Genomic DNA, 18,196 nt, shown 5'->3' with positions numbered 1-18,196 from the left:
TGACATTCTGGTTCATGGTTTTGTCAATAATGCACAACCCCAATATTCTCTCTCTTTTTGTTCTTCAGACATGCACATGCATGTGTACAGTACACACACTCATAGTCCCTGCCCATAGCTAAGGGGGAAAGGACAGAGAGAATATTCTGCTTTATGGTGCAGTGGAGTATGGGTGCCTTCCTCATTATGATCCAGACATGAATAATACCTCAATTCATATGGCTTGTTGAGAAGTTTTCTGCAGAGCTGCTTTATAGCTTTAGCCACTTTTCCCGTTCCTGTTATATTTTCACTTGGGCTTGGTTCAGCAAGGCATGATTACAAACCATTCTTGGCCCGGAATTCTATTTATTTTTGTTACCAATGTAACGACTGATGCATTTGTATTACATTTCAAAGAGCGTCCGTTATCGATTGGCACGACGGTAAAGCGGCTTTTGTATAATATTATAAAAGATTTTTGACACCGTTCGACACTGTTATTGAACTGAATTGAATCAACATTTTGCTAACTCAGTGAATAACAACACTGTTACTTATAGCTGAATTGAACTCATTTAATAATTGATGATCTTTACACAAGTATTGAACTGAACTGAACTGACTTCAGTTGAGTAATGACACTTTTGAGCTGTTTTGCAGCAAAAATGTATTGAATTCAGTTTGCATCATTTATCATTATTGTCCTGTTTATCACTGTAAAGCTGAGTTAAACCAATCTGTATTGTATAAAGCGCTATATAAATAACAGTGACTTGACTAGATTTGTGCTGTAGGTTTGGTTGTTGCTTTGCAGCCAATAAAATAGCCAAAATGTCCCATAGTTACTTTGAAGGAAGGACTTGAGCCATATCTAAGAACCAGAATATGACAGACATGGTTGTGGGCTTTTTTAACTTTAGCCAGTTATAGCAACCACCCAGAAAATTACCTAGCAAATGCTTAGCAACCACCCAGATCTCCTTAGCAACCACCTATAGCAATACCCTGGTATTGCAAGCATTATTCTGATGTTCTGCAGAAAATGTACAATTATTATCATTATCATCTTGCTGGAACTGCTAGCAGGGTATTGACCACACAAGTCCCACGCTTGTGCTGTTCAAGAGCCAAAATGGAGAGATTTATGGAGGCTACTGCAATTCCCTAAAGGCTGAAAGGAACACGAGGACATGGAGAGAGGGAGGGAGACATAGCCGTGAGGTAGAGGTGAATCGAAGGACAATGATAGCGGGAGCGAGGCTGATATCACAGGGAGGTGGGGTCGAGGAAAAATTGAAAGCTTTGCAGCAAAAGATATGATAAAAAAGGAAAAATGCAGAGCTCAGTGGAGAGAGTAAATGAAAGATGTGTGGGCGAGAGCAAAAGAAAAGAAATAAGCAGAGAGAGAAACAGAAGAGAGGGGAGCTGAGGACAGAGTAACGAGAACAAGATAGATGGAGAATAAAAGGAGCAGCGGAAAGAGTGAGAGCAGCTGGGTGATGTGTTGCTCAGTGAACCTCATGGCAAGGTCGTTGTCATTGTGCATTTTCAAATTAGCTTTATTTTAATACTGATTTCAAATTTACTTTACAGTGTACTTTCAAAAATTGTTTTAAGATGCAGTGTTTTACCTTTTTATGTAGAAATCCATATATATGTAATTTTTATAATATATATAATAATGAATAGAAAGAACATTTATTTGAAATTGAAATCTGTCTTTAATGTAACTTTTCATCAACGTAAAATGTTCTTGCTGAAAGTATACATTTCTTTAACTCTTAAATGCATTAATGTTTCGCCAATCATTATTACTTATTTGGGTCTAATCTAACACGGATGGATCTCTGTTTTATTCCTCTGTAATTCTTACTCTAATATCTGGAGAGTTTTACATTATCGCGGGAGGTAAAGCATATTTTGTTACCTTTTGGAGCTTGGGTTCAGTTTAAGCAGATATTTTATACCATCATCACTGTCATCGTCAGAGCTCATTTACCAGTACATTCAGCATCTGGCTCATTTTCAACATCTTCAATATCAATATTTTGATCAATGACAGCTTCTTCACCAGATCCACCATCAAGTGACTGTGACACTAATTTGATTGTGTTCAGTACTTGCTCTGCAGTAAATCGCTGAGCCATTTCAGTTTTTCTGATGATACTTCCTATTCTTTTGTTTTCTGCCTGCGGTAACTATGTGTGAAACATTACTTCATCATTGTATATCAGATATTGCCACTTTGTAGAATAAAGGTGAATTGCACTTATTTAGTCATCAAAGACTTAATTATTTTTGTGCAGAAAAAATATACTTACACAGTTACACACCTCGAGTCCTATGCAATATTTACAAAAACTGGGTGGGAAAACAGGCATTCTTTTATAATTTAATATTTTTTTCTTTTTATATTGTTTATAATGAATTGACTGAGGAATACTAAGAATGTTGATGTCTAACTTTAAAAAATGAATGAGGAGGAGGGCAGTGAATGTCACGTGTCACTAAAGATCCATGGTATGCATTTAAGGAGTTAAACTAAAATCGTATTGACCCCAAACTTTTGAATGGTAGTGTATATATTTTAGTCTCAGTTTGAGTAATTATAGTTAGGAACCAACAGAAAAGGAAAGATGCATCTGTATTTATACAGGAATCACAATCATGGTAAACAAGATTGCACATTGCACAAAAGAATGAAGAGTCCTCTGACATTTTCTACCAGTCATTGTGGTTTCATCTGATATCAGTATCAATAACCTTAATGGCATCACACATTAGATTTGCCTGTGGGATGTCTTCTTTTCTTCACCCACATAGGTTAGGTTATTCCACCATGTGAACAGTTTTTGATGACTATTAAAACAAATTTTTGTGTTTTATTTCAGGTTATATTTCACTGTTAAGTATCCACTGTTTATAGTTTTTTCGTTTATCTTGCATTTATTATGAAAATCTAAGGTAGGTGGAAGAAATGAGCTTCAGGTAATTAAAGCCTGTTTAAGCTTTCTCACTTGCACCATCAAGGCAAGATCCACTCTGCGTCTTAGTTGGATTTTGCAATAAAACCCTGCATTATGGTTCAGTACATGTATTCAGAAAAAATCCTTGAAACGGTTTGCCAGAGGTGCTTGTACTGTACAGACTGTTCGACCCGCCTCTAATGGATTTTACACCAGAGAGAGAGACAGAGAGAGAGAGACAGGAAAAGTAGGTCATGGCAGTTTTTGCTGGGTCAGAATCGCACAAGCTGAGGCTTCAACTGTGAGAGAACGGCTCTCGCTCTCTTTCCATTTTAGTATTTCCCATATGAACTCATCTTTAAGTGTTTGTTCTTTTTATGGTCATACTTATTTATGCCTTTAATTTTGCTGCCGTAGGATGCACATCTCTCTGCGGTGGGCTGCAATATATTCATCTATTAACAGAACTAGCGGAGTGGGCCATATGTCATTTTATTCAGCACCTGTCTATGCTCAGCTGTTGTTTGTGTGCACGCATGTGTATAGTTATGTGTAACTGAGCGTGTGAAGATGGGTGCATGTGCACCAATGTCTGTATCTGCTCAGTGTGGAAGCTGAGTGGTTTCTTAACTCTGTTGGTGGCTGATGGAATAACAGCTGGATGCCATTCCTATTACAGTATGTGTTTGAATGGAATGACCTGCAAGTGCAGTGATATGAGCTGTTGTTGATTTTTGAATCAACATAGTGAATGTATGTGTGTGTATATATATATATATATATATATATATATATATATATATATATTACTGAACAAAATTATAAGCGCAATACTTGTCATCACATTTTTTATGAGCTGAACTCAAAGATCTTAGACTTTTTCTATGTACTCAAAAGGCCTATTTCTCTATAATATTGTTCACAAATCTGTCTAAATCTGTGTTAGTGAGCACTTCTCCTTGCCGAGATAATCCATCCACCTCACAGGTGTGGCACAGGGCAGATGGCAGACAGCATGTATGGCGTTGTGTGGGTGAGCGGTTTGCTGATGTCAACGTTATGGATCGAGTGGCCCATGGTGACGGTGGGGTTATGGTATGTGCAGGCGTATGTTATGGACAACGAACACAGGTACATTTTATGGCATTTTTAATGCACAGAGATACCGTGACGAGATCCTGAGGCCCATTGTAATGCACGGCCCCATGTTGCAAGGATCTGTACACAATTCCTGGAAGCTGAAAACATCCCAGTTCTTGCATAGCCAGCATACTCACCGGACATGTCACCCATTGAGCATGCTTGGGATGCTCTGGACCGGCGTATACACGATGACAGCGTGTTCCAGGTCCTGCCAATATCCAGCCACTTCGCACAGCCATTGAAGAGGAGTGGACAAACATTCCACAGGCCACAATCAACAACCTGATCAACTCTATGCGAAGGAGATGTGTTGCACTGCTTGAGGCAAATGGTGGTCACACCAGATACGGACTGGTTTTCTAATTCCCCCCCGACCCCCGACCCCCGACCCCCATCCCCATCCCCCTCCACCCCCCGATACAGTAAAACTGCACATTTTAGAGTGGCCTTTTATTGTGGCCAGCCTAAGGCACACCTGTGCAATAATCATGCTGTCTAATCAGCATCTTGATATGCCACACCTGTGAGGTAGATGGATTATCTTGGCAAAATAGAAGTGCTCACTAACACAGATTTAGACAGATTTCTGAACAATATTTGAGAGAGATAGGCCTTTTGTGTAAATAGAAAAAGTCTTAGATCTTTGAGTTCAGCTCATGAAAAATGGGGGCAAAAACAAAAGTGTTGCGTTTATAATTTTGTTCAGTATGTGTATTAAAATGTATCCAGAAAGGATTTACGGTGAAGAGGGAGACAGTACGGTTACTGTTAAGTGTTCTCGATCTAGATGGCGTTGCCTATAGACGAGCACCACAATCCTGGTACAAACTTTATGTGGCACGTTCACTCGTATGTGTCTTCGTGCCCGTCTATAGGCATCCTAAAACAAATGGTAATGCCATGTTGTTAGATTAGCACCTGTAGAATTTCCTTTTGTTGAAAGCCCAGATAAAAGTAAAAAGCTACTATGTTTAGATCCATGTCCGAGGCAGTTCGATTTCAAGAGCGCATTTCTTTTAAAAAAAAAGAAAGGGAAGGCCACTTCTACGGAAGACAGTATTCTCGAAATATTTCGACTTTATTCTCAAAATGCTAGATTTTTATTTTTTTATTTCTTTATTTCTTTTTTTTACGTTGCGGTTCAGGGCTTCCGTAGTGTAGCCTATACATACAGTGGTGTAATTAAAAAAAAATATATATATATATATATATATATAGACTATATAAATGAATTGTGATGATAAAATGGTAAGTTAATAGAAAAGTATCTGTAATCTTTATTTAATGGAATGAATTCCTGTCAATGTGCAAGAATTTAAAATTACTTCAAACATTTCTATGATACTGACATTTCTATGCATCTTTTGATTTAGTAGCTTTGTCTCAAAAGATTTTTCCATTGAAAATAATATTTAAAAACGAATGAAATAACTGTTTTTGTACAAAATTTGCATTAAATTCACGTGGATAGCACTGCTCAAATAATTTGGTCTCGATAGAATTTGATAAAAAATGTTAAGAAGCAAATGCCTCAATTGTCCATTTAGTCTTATTGCTGTCTCTATTGCTTTTCAGTCATATGCTAAAATTAATAAATCAACCACTGATTTCTCATTGCAATTGACACTACATTTGAGTTAAATATTTGAATAACCTGGTGACCTCCGCATGTTTTTGTCCCTCATGTCCTGATATAGTTTTTCCGTGGCCAAATTTGACTATGGTTGAGATATGGAAATTTATTATATAATCTGTTCAGTAGATTGTGGGAAAAAAGAGGGAAGAATGTAGTGCCAGAGATTACACAGGAGAGATTTTATACCAGGTGCAATTTAGGTCATGTGAATTTTATAGCATATTCATACCAGAAAGTCACCTGATGTTCCTGGTGCTTTTATAAGGTTATAGCTCGGTTTATCTCCCTAAACTTTACTTTGTTTTTGTCATAATAAGGCCTCAAACAAAAGGACAAGCGTGTGATAGTCGTATGCTGAGAGCTTTCTTTCTTTAGTTCTTAGACAGGTCACTTTTTCCCCTCTTGAGCACAAGTCACAACAAGTCTTCATAGTGCACTTACTGGAGACTAACCTTCAGATTTCACCAGTCAGAGTTTACAAAATGGCTAACTTGACTAAAAGGAAGCTTAGACCTGACATTTACAATTTGAAATAACTTTTATCTTAAGTTTATCTTAAGCCCTATTACACAGTTATTCAAAGCAGCTGGTTTGTCTGGTTAGGTGGGTCTCTCTGTTTGTTTATGTGTGTGTGTGTGTTTGAGGGCATTTCAGTGGTGTTTTGAATTTTGATGCTAGAATTGAAGGACACATTTAATTGAGGATGACAAATCAGATAAGAAATGACGGATCTGTGAGAATGTATGTGTGCATTGCCAACGTTTTCCCTCCGTCTGTAGAAGTATGCTGGCAAAGCACACTACACTTTTGTGATACTATCACCCGATCACAGATCACTGCTTGCTGAAACTGTAAATGTCACGAATGTCCTTGAGTTAAAAATACTTTTTTAACCTTTTTTCTTCTTAATCTTTTGCTTAAAGGGAAAGTTCTACCAAAAATGAAAATTGTCAGTTGTCAAACCTGCATGACTTTCTTTCATTCTTCTGTCAAAGACTAAAGAAGATATTTTGAAAAATGTCAAATGGGTTCAGTCAGATTGAATATTGCTTCAGAATGTTTTTTTTTTGGTTGTACTATCCCGTTAAATGAAATCAGGTCTCTTCTTTTGGTTGTTTAAAATATGTTAGACCTGTAACTGACCTAGATTTTGGAATGATGTTGAAGATCTGTATTTTATTAGTTGTTGCATTTGTGCTGTTGATCTTAGGTTGGTTTCAGCTGATACAGTTTCTACTGTGCCAGACACCCCCTGAAGTCCTGAGCAGTGTGTTACATTTAAGGCATGATAGTGTTTAGATTGGAACCCACCCAGAGTAATGAAATCAGATATAAACTTCTCAGCAAACAGATTTCTCATTCTTGCACAACTGAAAAAACAAATGTTTTTCTGTGAGGTAGATTTTGCTCAAACACGGTCATACTTTTTAAATATTGTGGTTATTGGTTGAGAGGGAAACACCTTCCCTTACAACAATTTGAACACATGAATATTCCTCCAAAATATAATAGTTGCTAATTATTGGTATCAGCCAAAAGTGTCATCATAAATGAGCTCTAAAGTCCCTTGCTGAGGCTGCTTTCGTAAGTGCGAATGCAAGTCTACCACTATTTTTCACTTCGCTTGAGTGTCTGTTTACACAGAACTCTTCTGAGACACTCAGTCACGCACTTACTGAGAAACGATACGGCTATTCCAAAACAATCCACACCCACGGCCTTTTTACATCTAACCCGGAAGGATCCTTCACTCTTCTTTACCCAGCTGGCCTTCTGCATGTCCCCTCTGTCAAAGTATCGGGTAGCCTGCAGTTATCAGAGACCCAGATACAGCTCACTATCTCTCAGATGCTCCATTTCCCCGTCTGCATCTCTGGGCTGACCGCGCCCAGCTCTGTGTCTTTGATGCTGGGTCTCCCAGTCCCATAGTGCTGCTGTGTTGGTGGTAGAGGAAGCAGGGTGATAAACAACGAGCGTTCCCTCCAGACATGCGCTCAGGCAAAGCAGCAGCACTGATAACAGCACTCGGGATGGTCTGCTGGTGGAACCAAAAACAAAACGAAGATGAGGACTGAAAGCACACGTAGAAGCAGTTTATGTTCTTTCCCTTAAAATGACACCATTTATTTTAATGCTATGTTCATTATTATGATTGTCTTTTAATTCAAATAATTGATGAAGATAGTTTTTTTTTGGCATCAATGCGATTAATCTCATTTTTAAATTAGCAGAAATTTGCATCTAAATATATACAGTGGGGTCCAAATGTCTTGAGACTTTTATTTTGCGTTATTTTTCATTGTACTTGAAATGATCAGCATAACAATTGGAGTTTAAAGTTGTATTGAAAAATAGTAAGTATTATGATTTCAGAATGTCTTGATATTTTATAGGCTATATCCTACCAAACCCAACCTTTTTTGTTTTCATGGCTGCTGTGCAGAATCAAATCCATTTCTAATGCATTTATGAATGAATCTTTCATTTGACAGCAGATCAATTAAAAACCAACTAGAACTATTCTATACGATTCAATAGACTTTGATGTATTTATTAATTTAATATGTATTTATATTAAAGTACTCAATGATTGATTCCATTTTTAGCATTTTAAATTGCTTTTTGGCAAACACAAAAAAATTTCACATATTTCAAGCGCCATGATTTGTAAAAAAAATTGTGAATCATATATAATTTAATTCTACCATAACAAAAAAATTTTTTATTTGAAACCGAAATACAAATAAAGCAACAGTGTCATTGTTTGTGTGTTTTCTGAACATATACACGTGCTGCTGTCTTTTAGAAACCACACTGAACAACAAATCAGTTTCAGATATGTGTTAGCTGCTAAATAATTAATAATGTGTCAACTTTGACAGCCCTGTTCATTATCATATTTTCTCAACCCCCCGTCTCCTCCGTCAGGTGTCCATCTCTCTCTTTCTGTCAGTATGTTTTCCCCAGGAGATCCCTGCATCCGTAACACAGACTGCAGTTATCAGAGAGAGCTGTTATGGTGCTTGTATAATCTCTTGTGTCCCACATCTCTTATCGCTGTTTTCAGAGCAGTGCAGAACCAGCATTTTCCCATTCTCTGGGTTGAATCTTTCACAGACACATCTCATTGTCTGCTCTGTTTGCATACAGTATATGCTACTTCATGTCTCACATTTGGTAAGGGTGGTTCCTAAGCTAAAATCAACAAAGAAATGCTGTGAGAACGTTACAGGGAATCTGCCCTCTCCTGTTTTGCTACACTGAATGACAGAGCTCATTGTAAACTTTTCTCAGTCTACTGGACAGAGACTTTAAACAGTGTATTGAGCATTAAGGCTCCATATTTTGTACTTCTGTAGCATTGAATCTTTTTCCCTGATGTCCACTTATAATGTTTGAATCATTGAATCAAGTTTATTATAATTCTCAATGGCCAACTTCTGACAAAGAAACATTCAGTAATGCGTAGTAGTAACCCAGAAATCTCTTTCTTTTCTGAACAGAGCCACTTTTCCACACAGCATTGAATTGTTTTGTGAAGATACAACACAAGTTTGTGTGAGGTTTTGCTGTAATGCGCTGTTTTTGCTACCGTACCTTTAAGACTTGTGTGACTTTGTCGATTATAATGGAAGCATTTTGGTTTTGTCACGTCATATGCTTGTGGTACAGATACGATGTAATGGAAAGAAGCTATTACCACAGACACTTTTAAGGTGGTCACTGCTCACTGACTTTCCAGAACAGATGTCTAGACAAAGAGAGAAGCATAAGAGAGGCAAAACACAGTGAGAGAGTGCCTGGTCGCTTTAGAGAGAACAGCAGAGAGAGAGAGAGAGAGTCTGTATTACAGCTCTCTCTGGTTCTGTGGTAACTGTCAGACACACGCTGCCTAAATAGACATGAAGTTGGGTCTAATTATAGAATATTCCAGCATTAACTCTCTAATCTTCCAAACAGGCCAATAATGTGGAAAATTAAAAATATTCATGGACAGCTCTAGTCTAGAGCGTCCAAGTTCAACTACAGTCGATCAAATCTCATTGACCGTGTGTGTGGCAATAAATCTTCTCCATCATGCCAGCCTGCTGTCTCTCATCTGTGGAGACTCAGCTGAATTTGTCCATGTAGGAAAAAAAGACGAGTTTCCCATGTGTTTGCACAAGCAGTCCAATGTAAGCAAAGACTCCTCAAAGTGTACAGTTTAACTTTCCCACACTTGTAACATTGTAGAATATAGTCTTTGTAAAAATAGTATATAATAGTATTATGCGGGTGAATCTGGTGAAGAAAATGTGCTTATTAAATGTGCATAAAATAATTACTAAAATATGTTGCAATGTAACAAAACTTTTTTCCTTGTTTCCTTTTTTAATTAATTAATTTAATCTTTTCTTTTTCTTTTTGTCTGAAATTTGTCAGACATGAATCTTTATGAGATTGTACACCGACAGAGACGTTGGAATTTAATTAGCGGTAATTGCTGTTTTTTTTTTTTTTTTGCTGACTAAGTGTCTGTGTCATATTCATCCTTTGTTTAAATGACAGAGGTGTGTGAGAGTGAAAATGAGTGTTGGAGACAGAGTTTTGTCTTGCCGTACGAGTTTCAACCCTGTTCTGACATTGCTGTTCTTTCATATGATCTTGATTGATTTTCTGGACTTTTGCCCTGTTTGTCACGCTCATTTAAGAGAGTCTTTTCAAAGACGGCAAACAGAACAGAACAACATCAGAGAGAACTAGAGAGAATGAGAGCCTGCGCAAGAGCATGATCACCCCACCCATATTGTACTGTTATCCAGCCTGAACACTCTAAATCAAAACATATGCATGCAACCATACTGTTACGTCACTCTCTTTCACTTGCATAACTGTTTTATGTGTATGTATGTGCCTTTGAGTTAATCATTGGGCAAGTCCCAGATCTCATCAGGACATGACGCAACTTTAGGGAATGGCTCTTTGTTTCGCTGTTTGTACTTTAGAGCGAGTGAGATGGACGAAGAAACTGAGACTATTAGTTTTCTCTAGGGAGTGATTCAATTAAGGTGTGACAGGAATTGGAAAGATCTGGCTCTTTCGCTGAGTCAATCAGGAGCTCAGGAGTCAATTACAGACCAACCTATGATGCATCACATATAAGTTACATTTTATCCGTTCACACGCTCATACAAGCTCCCAGCGTCCTTCACTCGAAAACACACAGAGTTGAAGCGAGGTGAGGGATGTGAGTCAGTGTTTCTCACAGGAAACTGCTTCTGTTCAGGTGCTGCTGAACATTCAGTGGAACGTTTGTCTCTGAGTGTGACTACATGTATTTTATTGTCTGCGGTTAGCCAGTAAACAACTGAATAGTAAAGAATCACATCCTAATTGTGAACATACATCTTATCTCCCAAATATGAGCATTAATATAAACAAAAAAATATTAATAAATCTTACTATTTAATTTGTTCATATTTTTGTCCAAAATCCTTAGTTTTACCATGTTTATTTTAGACATTTGTTGGTGTAATCAAACAGAAATGTATATTTTCTATAAAAATACACTGAAAGTAATATATTATAATAGATAAGTTACACTAGTAACTGTTTTCTTAAACCACTTTTTTTTTGTTCTTATATTGGTAAAGTAGTATTTATTCATATTTCATACAGGCCTGTATATCTTTTGCAAACTTCATTCCACCTAGTATATGGCAGATACTTTTGGCGTTGATAGCTATCTTTTTCATTCATTCATTTGCAATGTAATTAAAGGATTGTTTCTATCAATATTGTCGACTTTTAACCATGATTGTCTACATATTGTATGATCTTTTTTTAATAAGGTTTTATTGTGTTTTGTAGGTTCGGGAGATTCTGGGCCAGTGCTCCTGTCCATCACAGTTTCCAATGACCAAAGTCTCAGAAGGGAAGTACAAAGTGGGCGACTCCAGCGCACTCATCTTCATCAGGGTACAACTTTTAATAACTTTCAGCAGACTTAATATAGCTTAATATGCAAAATTAGCAATAAGTTGAGGCAAGTTAAGTTCTAACACAACAACCCCTTCACAACCACCAATGGTGTGAGTTTGGAGTGGGACTAACTGTTTGTCTGACCAATATCCACCTTACCTTTCACATAAGAGTGGGCGCAGCCATTTATAAATTTAATGTGTCTCGCACATTTACAGAAAATAGCTTACGTCTGTGTTAAAAAATAAGGTGGATAGAATGGGGGAGTGTTTGGGAAATCAGTTTAAATTTTTTTTTTTTTTTTGGTGGCACATAATGATACACTTTACTTTCTTTTATTACAAAGTTTTAGTACAAATGCTGTTGTTACACACACATCAAACCATCGATTCTGTTGTTTAATTTTTGAATCTGTGCTGCAGCTGTATCATTGGGATCTTTAACATTTCCAGAATGGAGGTCAGACTATAATAATTATAGCTCCATAATAAGCCATCCTGAGGTTTGAATGGTGTTTACACAGTTGCCAAGCTTGACCTATTCAAGACTTAGCCTGTTATCCAGCTTCATCTAAAAGCACCCACACCCATTCATACTGCGGACAGAAATAGAGACTTGTGTCATTTCCTGTCCTCTACCTAGCTCTCTCGCTTCATGGGTATTTATTACATGCACTTTATACATGCATCTGTGTCCATTAAGTGTGTTGTCGGGTCTACAGATATTCACTCTCAGCTGGAGGAAATTTTGGAAGGAATTTTATCTTCCTCCAATGCAGCTGGGCTGAATCAATTAAATACCATTCTCCTCCGCATAGATGATGTAACTGCAACCCTATATCCCCTTCTTTCTCTCTGTCATCATCTGTCTTGATTTGCTCTTTTTCAGTGCCTGTTTTTTCCTCTGTGGTGTGTGTGGTACGTGCACTATTGTTAGATCTTTGTGTGTAACTTAGCTGGTGCTGTTAGATTGAACCCTTTTATTTACCGAGCCTATAATTTTTACATAGACCCGTCATCCTTCACCAGGGCAATTAACACAAGCAGCACAATGTGGAGTGAAGCAGAGGCCATTCACATGCCTGGCTCAGCTTCTCTGTGTTGACATCAATGAAGAAAATGGAAGGTGATAAGCAAGAGAAATGAGATGACTTTGAGACTGTCACCTTTAGAAGCTCAGTGCTCATATTGATGTTGTAAACTGGAAAAAAAAAAACTTGCGATTTCTGGCGATTGAGACCTTGGCACAAGAGAGAACATTAGCTTTGTTTACTCAGTGCTTATTATAATTATGGTTTCAGCATGTGTCCGCCTGTTGCCATGGTGACTCGGGCTGAATCCTAACTGCTTTTTAAAGGGCAGATGAGTAAAGCTATTAAAGAGTGCTGCCCTCCCATTGGTCAATTATTAGGACCTATTGTAACAACAAATCTACCTGCAGTTACATTTAGCTAATCACTTGGTTGGGCTTTTAATTACATGTTAAATATAATCACACATACCAATCTTTGCAGAGAAAATCTCTCAAATGATGATTATTCAAAGGCATTACACTACTGGTCAAAAGTTTGGGGTCGGTATGATTTATTTAAATGTTTTTGAAAGAAATATGTTCTCACCGAGGTTGCATTTATTTTATTTACAGTAAAACCATAATATTGTGAATTATCCGTTTCTTTTTTTTAAATAGAATTTGAAATGTCACTCACAAAGCTTAATTTTCAGCATAACTCCAGTCTTCAGTGTTACATGGTCCTTCAGAAATCATTCTAATATGTTGATTTGGTGCTCAAAAAAACATTTTTTTTTTTATCATATCTATGTTAAAAACAGTTTTTTGAAAACTTTGTACATTGTACTGATTTCAATTTCAAATAAATGCTTTTCTTTTGAACTTTCAATTAAAAAAATAATTCTGAATAAACCGGATTAAAGTATTGATTAAACAAAACACAGTATACAAAAAAGCTGTAGGAGTCGATATAGTTTGTTTTATTTTCATATAATTGAATAAAACTACAGTCCACATCAATACATTTTGCAATCATGATGGTCTAGCTGTAGTTGAAGACTTAGTAGTTCAGCTTTGATAAATGCATCCCGACTCGCATTCTGTTTCACTCCGTCAGCTGTTCGTAGATATCAAAACACATCCTGTGTGAACAGCTACTTACTTATTTTGTACTGCCTTTATTTTGGTAATATTATTTGGCTTGGTGGGTTGTATTAGCAGCATGGTTTTGTACATCAGTAAATCAAGACCTAAACATTCACCTTTATGAAGCTATCTTTTTTTTTTTTTCTTTTTTTTTTTATTAATTGTACAGCCCTTTATAGTTTAATTTAAGGTTTAGCTTGTATGAGTGTTTCAATCTTTGTAAAAATGAGTGTACGTCTGTGCGGGTGGGCATTGTGCCAGCCAGCAGATGTGCTTTCTTTTCATGGAAACGGCACACAAACCCTCGTCACATGATTATTCCTTACCATGTGCTCAGCAGATGGAGTTTAGCAATGCTAAATCGATCAAGAGCTTTGATGCAACAGGCTCGAAGTACACAATCAACAGTGAAAATAAGAAAAGGAGCATTTTCCTGACTGAGCGTTTCTTGATAAAGGAATCAATGGCTGTCTCTTACCTACATTTCTCTCTGTTTATCAGAGAAGAGTTCAGAAAAAAAGGAGGCCTGTTTCTATGCTAAATCTCCTCCATTCCCCTCTCTCTGAATACCAGCCGTAAGGGGGTTGAATAAGGGGGAGAGTGTGTGTCGGTGCATGCCTTTTTGTTCTCTCTCCAGCTCTGTCATTGTGTGTTGTGATGATAATGAAGGCGATGGAGTCCGGTTAGGTGGAGAGAGCTCCGTTATATAGTGCTATAGGACACTGGGGGATGATCTTATATTAATCAACTGACTCTTATGTTGTCCCACCTGTGTTATTAGTGGTGTTTGAAGATTGCCCATTCTATAGGGTTAGGATTAGGGGTGGTTTAGAGTTAGTTGCATGTAATTATGCATAATTTATAGTTATTACTATACTAGATGTAACATGTAACAAGGACACTGTAAAATAAAGTGTTAAGTTATCAGGCTTATGCATTTTGCAGGGTAGACAATAAAAAAGGTAAAAAAAAGTCCCATAGAATTTTTTTGACTTGAGCAAGTATGAAACCACCCAAAACACCCTAGCAACAAACTAGCATCACCCTAGCAACTGCTCAGAACACTCTTTGAGGAAGCAACTTTTGCATGGACAAGCACCACTGAAATTTTCTTCACAATATGTAAAAAGCGACTTTACATCTTAGTTCTTGGTTTACAGCTCTGTATATTACAGAGAGACATACAATTAATGAATGAATCAAGTGAATTATGTACGTTCAGTTCCTTGCAGATCCTCTACTGATTATTTTATTGTTCTGAATAACAAATGATTTGATGCCTTTAAAGTTTACACTGTGATGGTTTTGTTTCAAAGCTTTAAGTTGTAATATTTTCGTACATCATACTCTGTTTTGTAATTTTCCATTTGGCAAAACTTCTGGGATCTACCATTTAACAATCACTCTTCAATCTGGAACAAATATTCATATATATCATATATATATTTATTTATTTATTTGCTCATCTATTTAAAAAGGTTATAAAAATGTTTTTGTTATTATATGGGGCAGCTACACACACACACTAGAATATGTGAAAGATGTTAACCTCTCTCTCTCCCTCTCTCTCTGTGTAGGTGTTACGGACTCATGTGATGGTGCGTGTGGGTGGAGGTTGGGACACACTGGAGCATTACCTCGACAAGCACGATCCCTGTCGCTGCGCCGCATTTGGTGAGATCACCACTTGTGTGTGTCATTTCCTGTCTCTAAGCTTGAGACTTCTTAGAATTTTAAAACAACGCCACGTGTGTTTCTTGTGTCTGGTTATTTACATTCTTACAGTATCATACGTTCAAGTTATACAAGTTTTTGTTTCTAGTGTTTTGTTGTTAATAAAGGTTAGTTCCTTCATTTAAGTGCTCCACACTAATAGTGTGACTTAGTCTGTTAATGGGCTTTTACAACAGATTGATAATAGCTGCTCTCAGTCATCCATATATTGCCATGCAACTACTGAAAATTATACAAAATATACACTACCTTTTAAAAAAATTGGGGTCAGTAATATTTATTAAATGTTTTCGAAAGAAGTCTCTTATGCTCACCAAGGCTACATTTATTTGATCAAACATTGTACAATAAATAACAAACAATAAGCATTAAAACAGCAAAATTGTGAAATATTATTACATTTTAAAGCAACTATTTTCCATTTTAAAATGCCATTTATTCCTGTGATGGCAGAGCTGTATTTTCAGAAGCCATTAGCCATCCAGTCTTCAGTGTCACATGATCCTTAAAAAATCATTCTAATTTGATGATCTGGTGTTCAAGAACCATTTTGTATTATTATCAATGTTGAAACCAGTTGAGCTCCTTGATATGTTTGTGGAAATCTTGAAACTTTTAGAGAGTTCGAAAGAATAGCATTTATTTGAAATGGAAATATTTTGTATCACACATTTTCTGTAACTTTACTGTATCAATTTAATGCATCCTTGCATAATAAAAGTAATTTCTTTTAGAATAAATTTTTTAATGGTGCTGTACAAGACATAAAAAGCCTTTTCATGAGAATGCAATCATTTAAGTGAGTAACCACATTGTCATTTACATCAGTATTAGGTTTATGATGTCATTTATGATGTTCAAATACATCATTCATTCATTATTTATTTGTAAAGCACATTTAAAAACAACCCATGGTTGACCAAAGTGCTGAACAGGACAGAATAATCAGTACAAGGATAATACAATATAATACAATTACAAGAATAATCAATACAATTACAAGCAATAGAATAAATAATACATTGAATATAATACAATTGAAGGTTAAGAGAGTGCATTAAGGATCCACATTAAGAAAGTGTTTTTAAAGCTTCGAGCTTTAAAGGTTGCAAATGACAAAACTATTCTGATTGATAATGGTAGGCTATTCCATAATTTGGGGCCTGCTACTGCAAAAGCTCGGTCACCTCGATGTTTCAGTCTCGATCTACGCACAGAGAGCAATCCAAGTTTACTAGACCTAAGTGACCTGGGTGGGTTATGGTAGTGTATTACGTCAGATAAGTACCCTGGTGCTAGGCCGTGTAATGATTTAATAACAAAAACTAAAATTTTAAACTCAGTTCTCTGTTTGACTGGTATCCAGTTTAGAGAGGTTAAAATCGGAGTAATGTGATCAAACTTTCGACTACCAGTCAACAGCCTGGCAGCAGCATTTTGTACTAGTTGAAGGCACCCGATAGATAATTGGTTAGCTCCAAGATAAAGTGAATTACAATAGTCAAGTCGTGAGGTGATAAAAGCATGAATGACTGTTTCAAAAAATTCTTTGGAGAGAGAAAAGATTTGACTTTTGCAAGACGCCGTAATATCATCATTTTCTTGTGAATATTAAAAGAGCCGTCTGATGCCTTTCTTTGACCTCAACAGCTCACCGGTATCAGCAGGCTAAAGCGAGTTGCCAGGGTCCTCACAGCAAGAGCTCCAGCACTCATTCTTCCCGCTCCACAAGCCCAGGACCTCACTGGCGCAATGAGGGAATGGCACCCTACAAAACACCCGACAGGCGCTCTTTGGACCCTGTGTTGGGTGCCACAGCGAATTCCTCTCCATCACGGCCTGGCAGGTCGCACCATGCAGCTGTGCCTGTAGAGATGGAAACTAACACAGTGCGACCCACAACACTGCTGCCTCGACCACCACGAGACAAATCAGAACCTCGCCACTTTAATCCTCTCAGGTAAGTGCAGGTGTGTTTGGGTGTTTAGCAGTGTGAATGTGTGCATGTTTACAGCACTTGAATGAATGAATGAGGCATTTATATAGCGCTTTCATATGTACTACTGTACACCCAAAGCGCTTTACAGTCATATCGGGATTATATCATATCACTTAGGAAAGTACCTCAAATAGAAAAGTACCCAAAAGTCACACTGGAAACAAAGGCACCTAGAAAAAGAAAATGAAAGTATAAGTGGATATAAGTGTACACATCACATATCTTGTAAACAATACATAAAACAAATCATGTATATTGTAAATATAGATTTTAAGAATGGATTTTGAAAAGAGAGTACGTTTCATTTTAAAATATTTGCTTACTGATAATATTGTTATTTTTTATTTTGTTTATTTTTTGCTAAGACAAAGCCATTACCTTCTCCATACAGAAAGAAATATGAATACTGATGAAAAGTACAGACAATTTAAAAAAGTTAAAATTAAAAATAAAACAAAAGAAAAACATTCACAGAACCACTATATGTGTGTATGGCTATGGAAAGTGTGCAATCTTGAAGGGTTATGTCTGGGACACATGCATGATTGCGTGTTTGGGTAGTTGTTTTGTCTGTGTAGATCCCTTCGGGTGTCTGCCATTTGCTCACACTGACCTAGT

At 36.9% G+C, this 18,196-nt stretch overlaps 1 protein-coding gene across 1 annotated transcript in view; it reads left to right on the top strand.

Annotated features, from left to right (window-relative positions):
* Positions 1–18,196, top strand: part of gas2l1 (growth arrest-specific 2 like 1) — a 33,879-nt gene that overhangs the window by 9,427 nt on the left and 6,256 nt on the right. Inside the window, exons 2-4 of the mRNA XM_081367083.1 lie at positions 11,578–11,685; positions 15,423–15,519; positions 17,230–17,539. Coding sequence (XP_081223209.1) covers positions 11,578–11,685; positions 15,423–15,519; positions 17,230–17,539 — 515 coding nt within the window. The remainder of the gene's footprint in view (positions 1–11,577; positions 11,686–15,422; positions 15,520–17,229; positions 17,540–18,196) is intronic.

This window comes from Scardinius erythrophthalmus (genome assembly GCF_964197995.2).
Source record: "Scardinius erythrophthalmus genome assembly, chromosome: 5".
Taxonomy (NCBI): Eukaryota; Metazoa; Chordata; class Actinopteri; order Cypriniformes; family Leuciscidae; genus Scardinius; species Scardinius erythrophthalmus.
The sequence above is the reverse complement of the archived record's forward strand: the minus strand, read 5'-3'. Positions and strand labels throughout refer to the sequence as shown.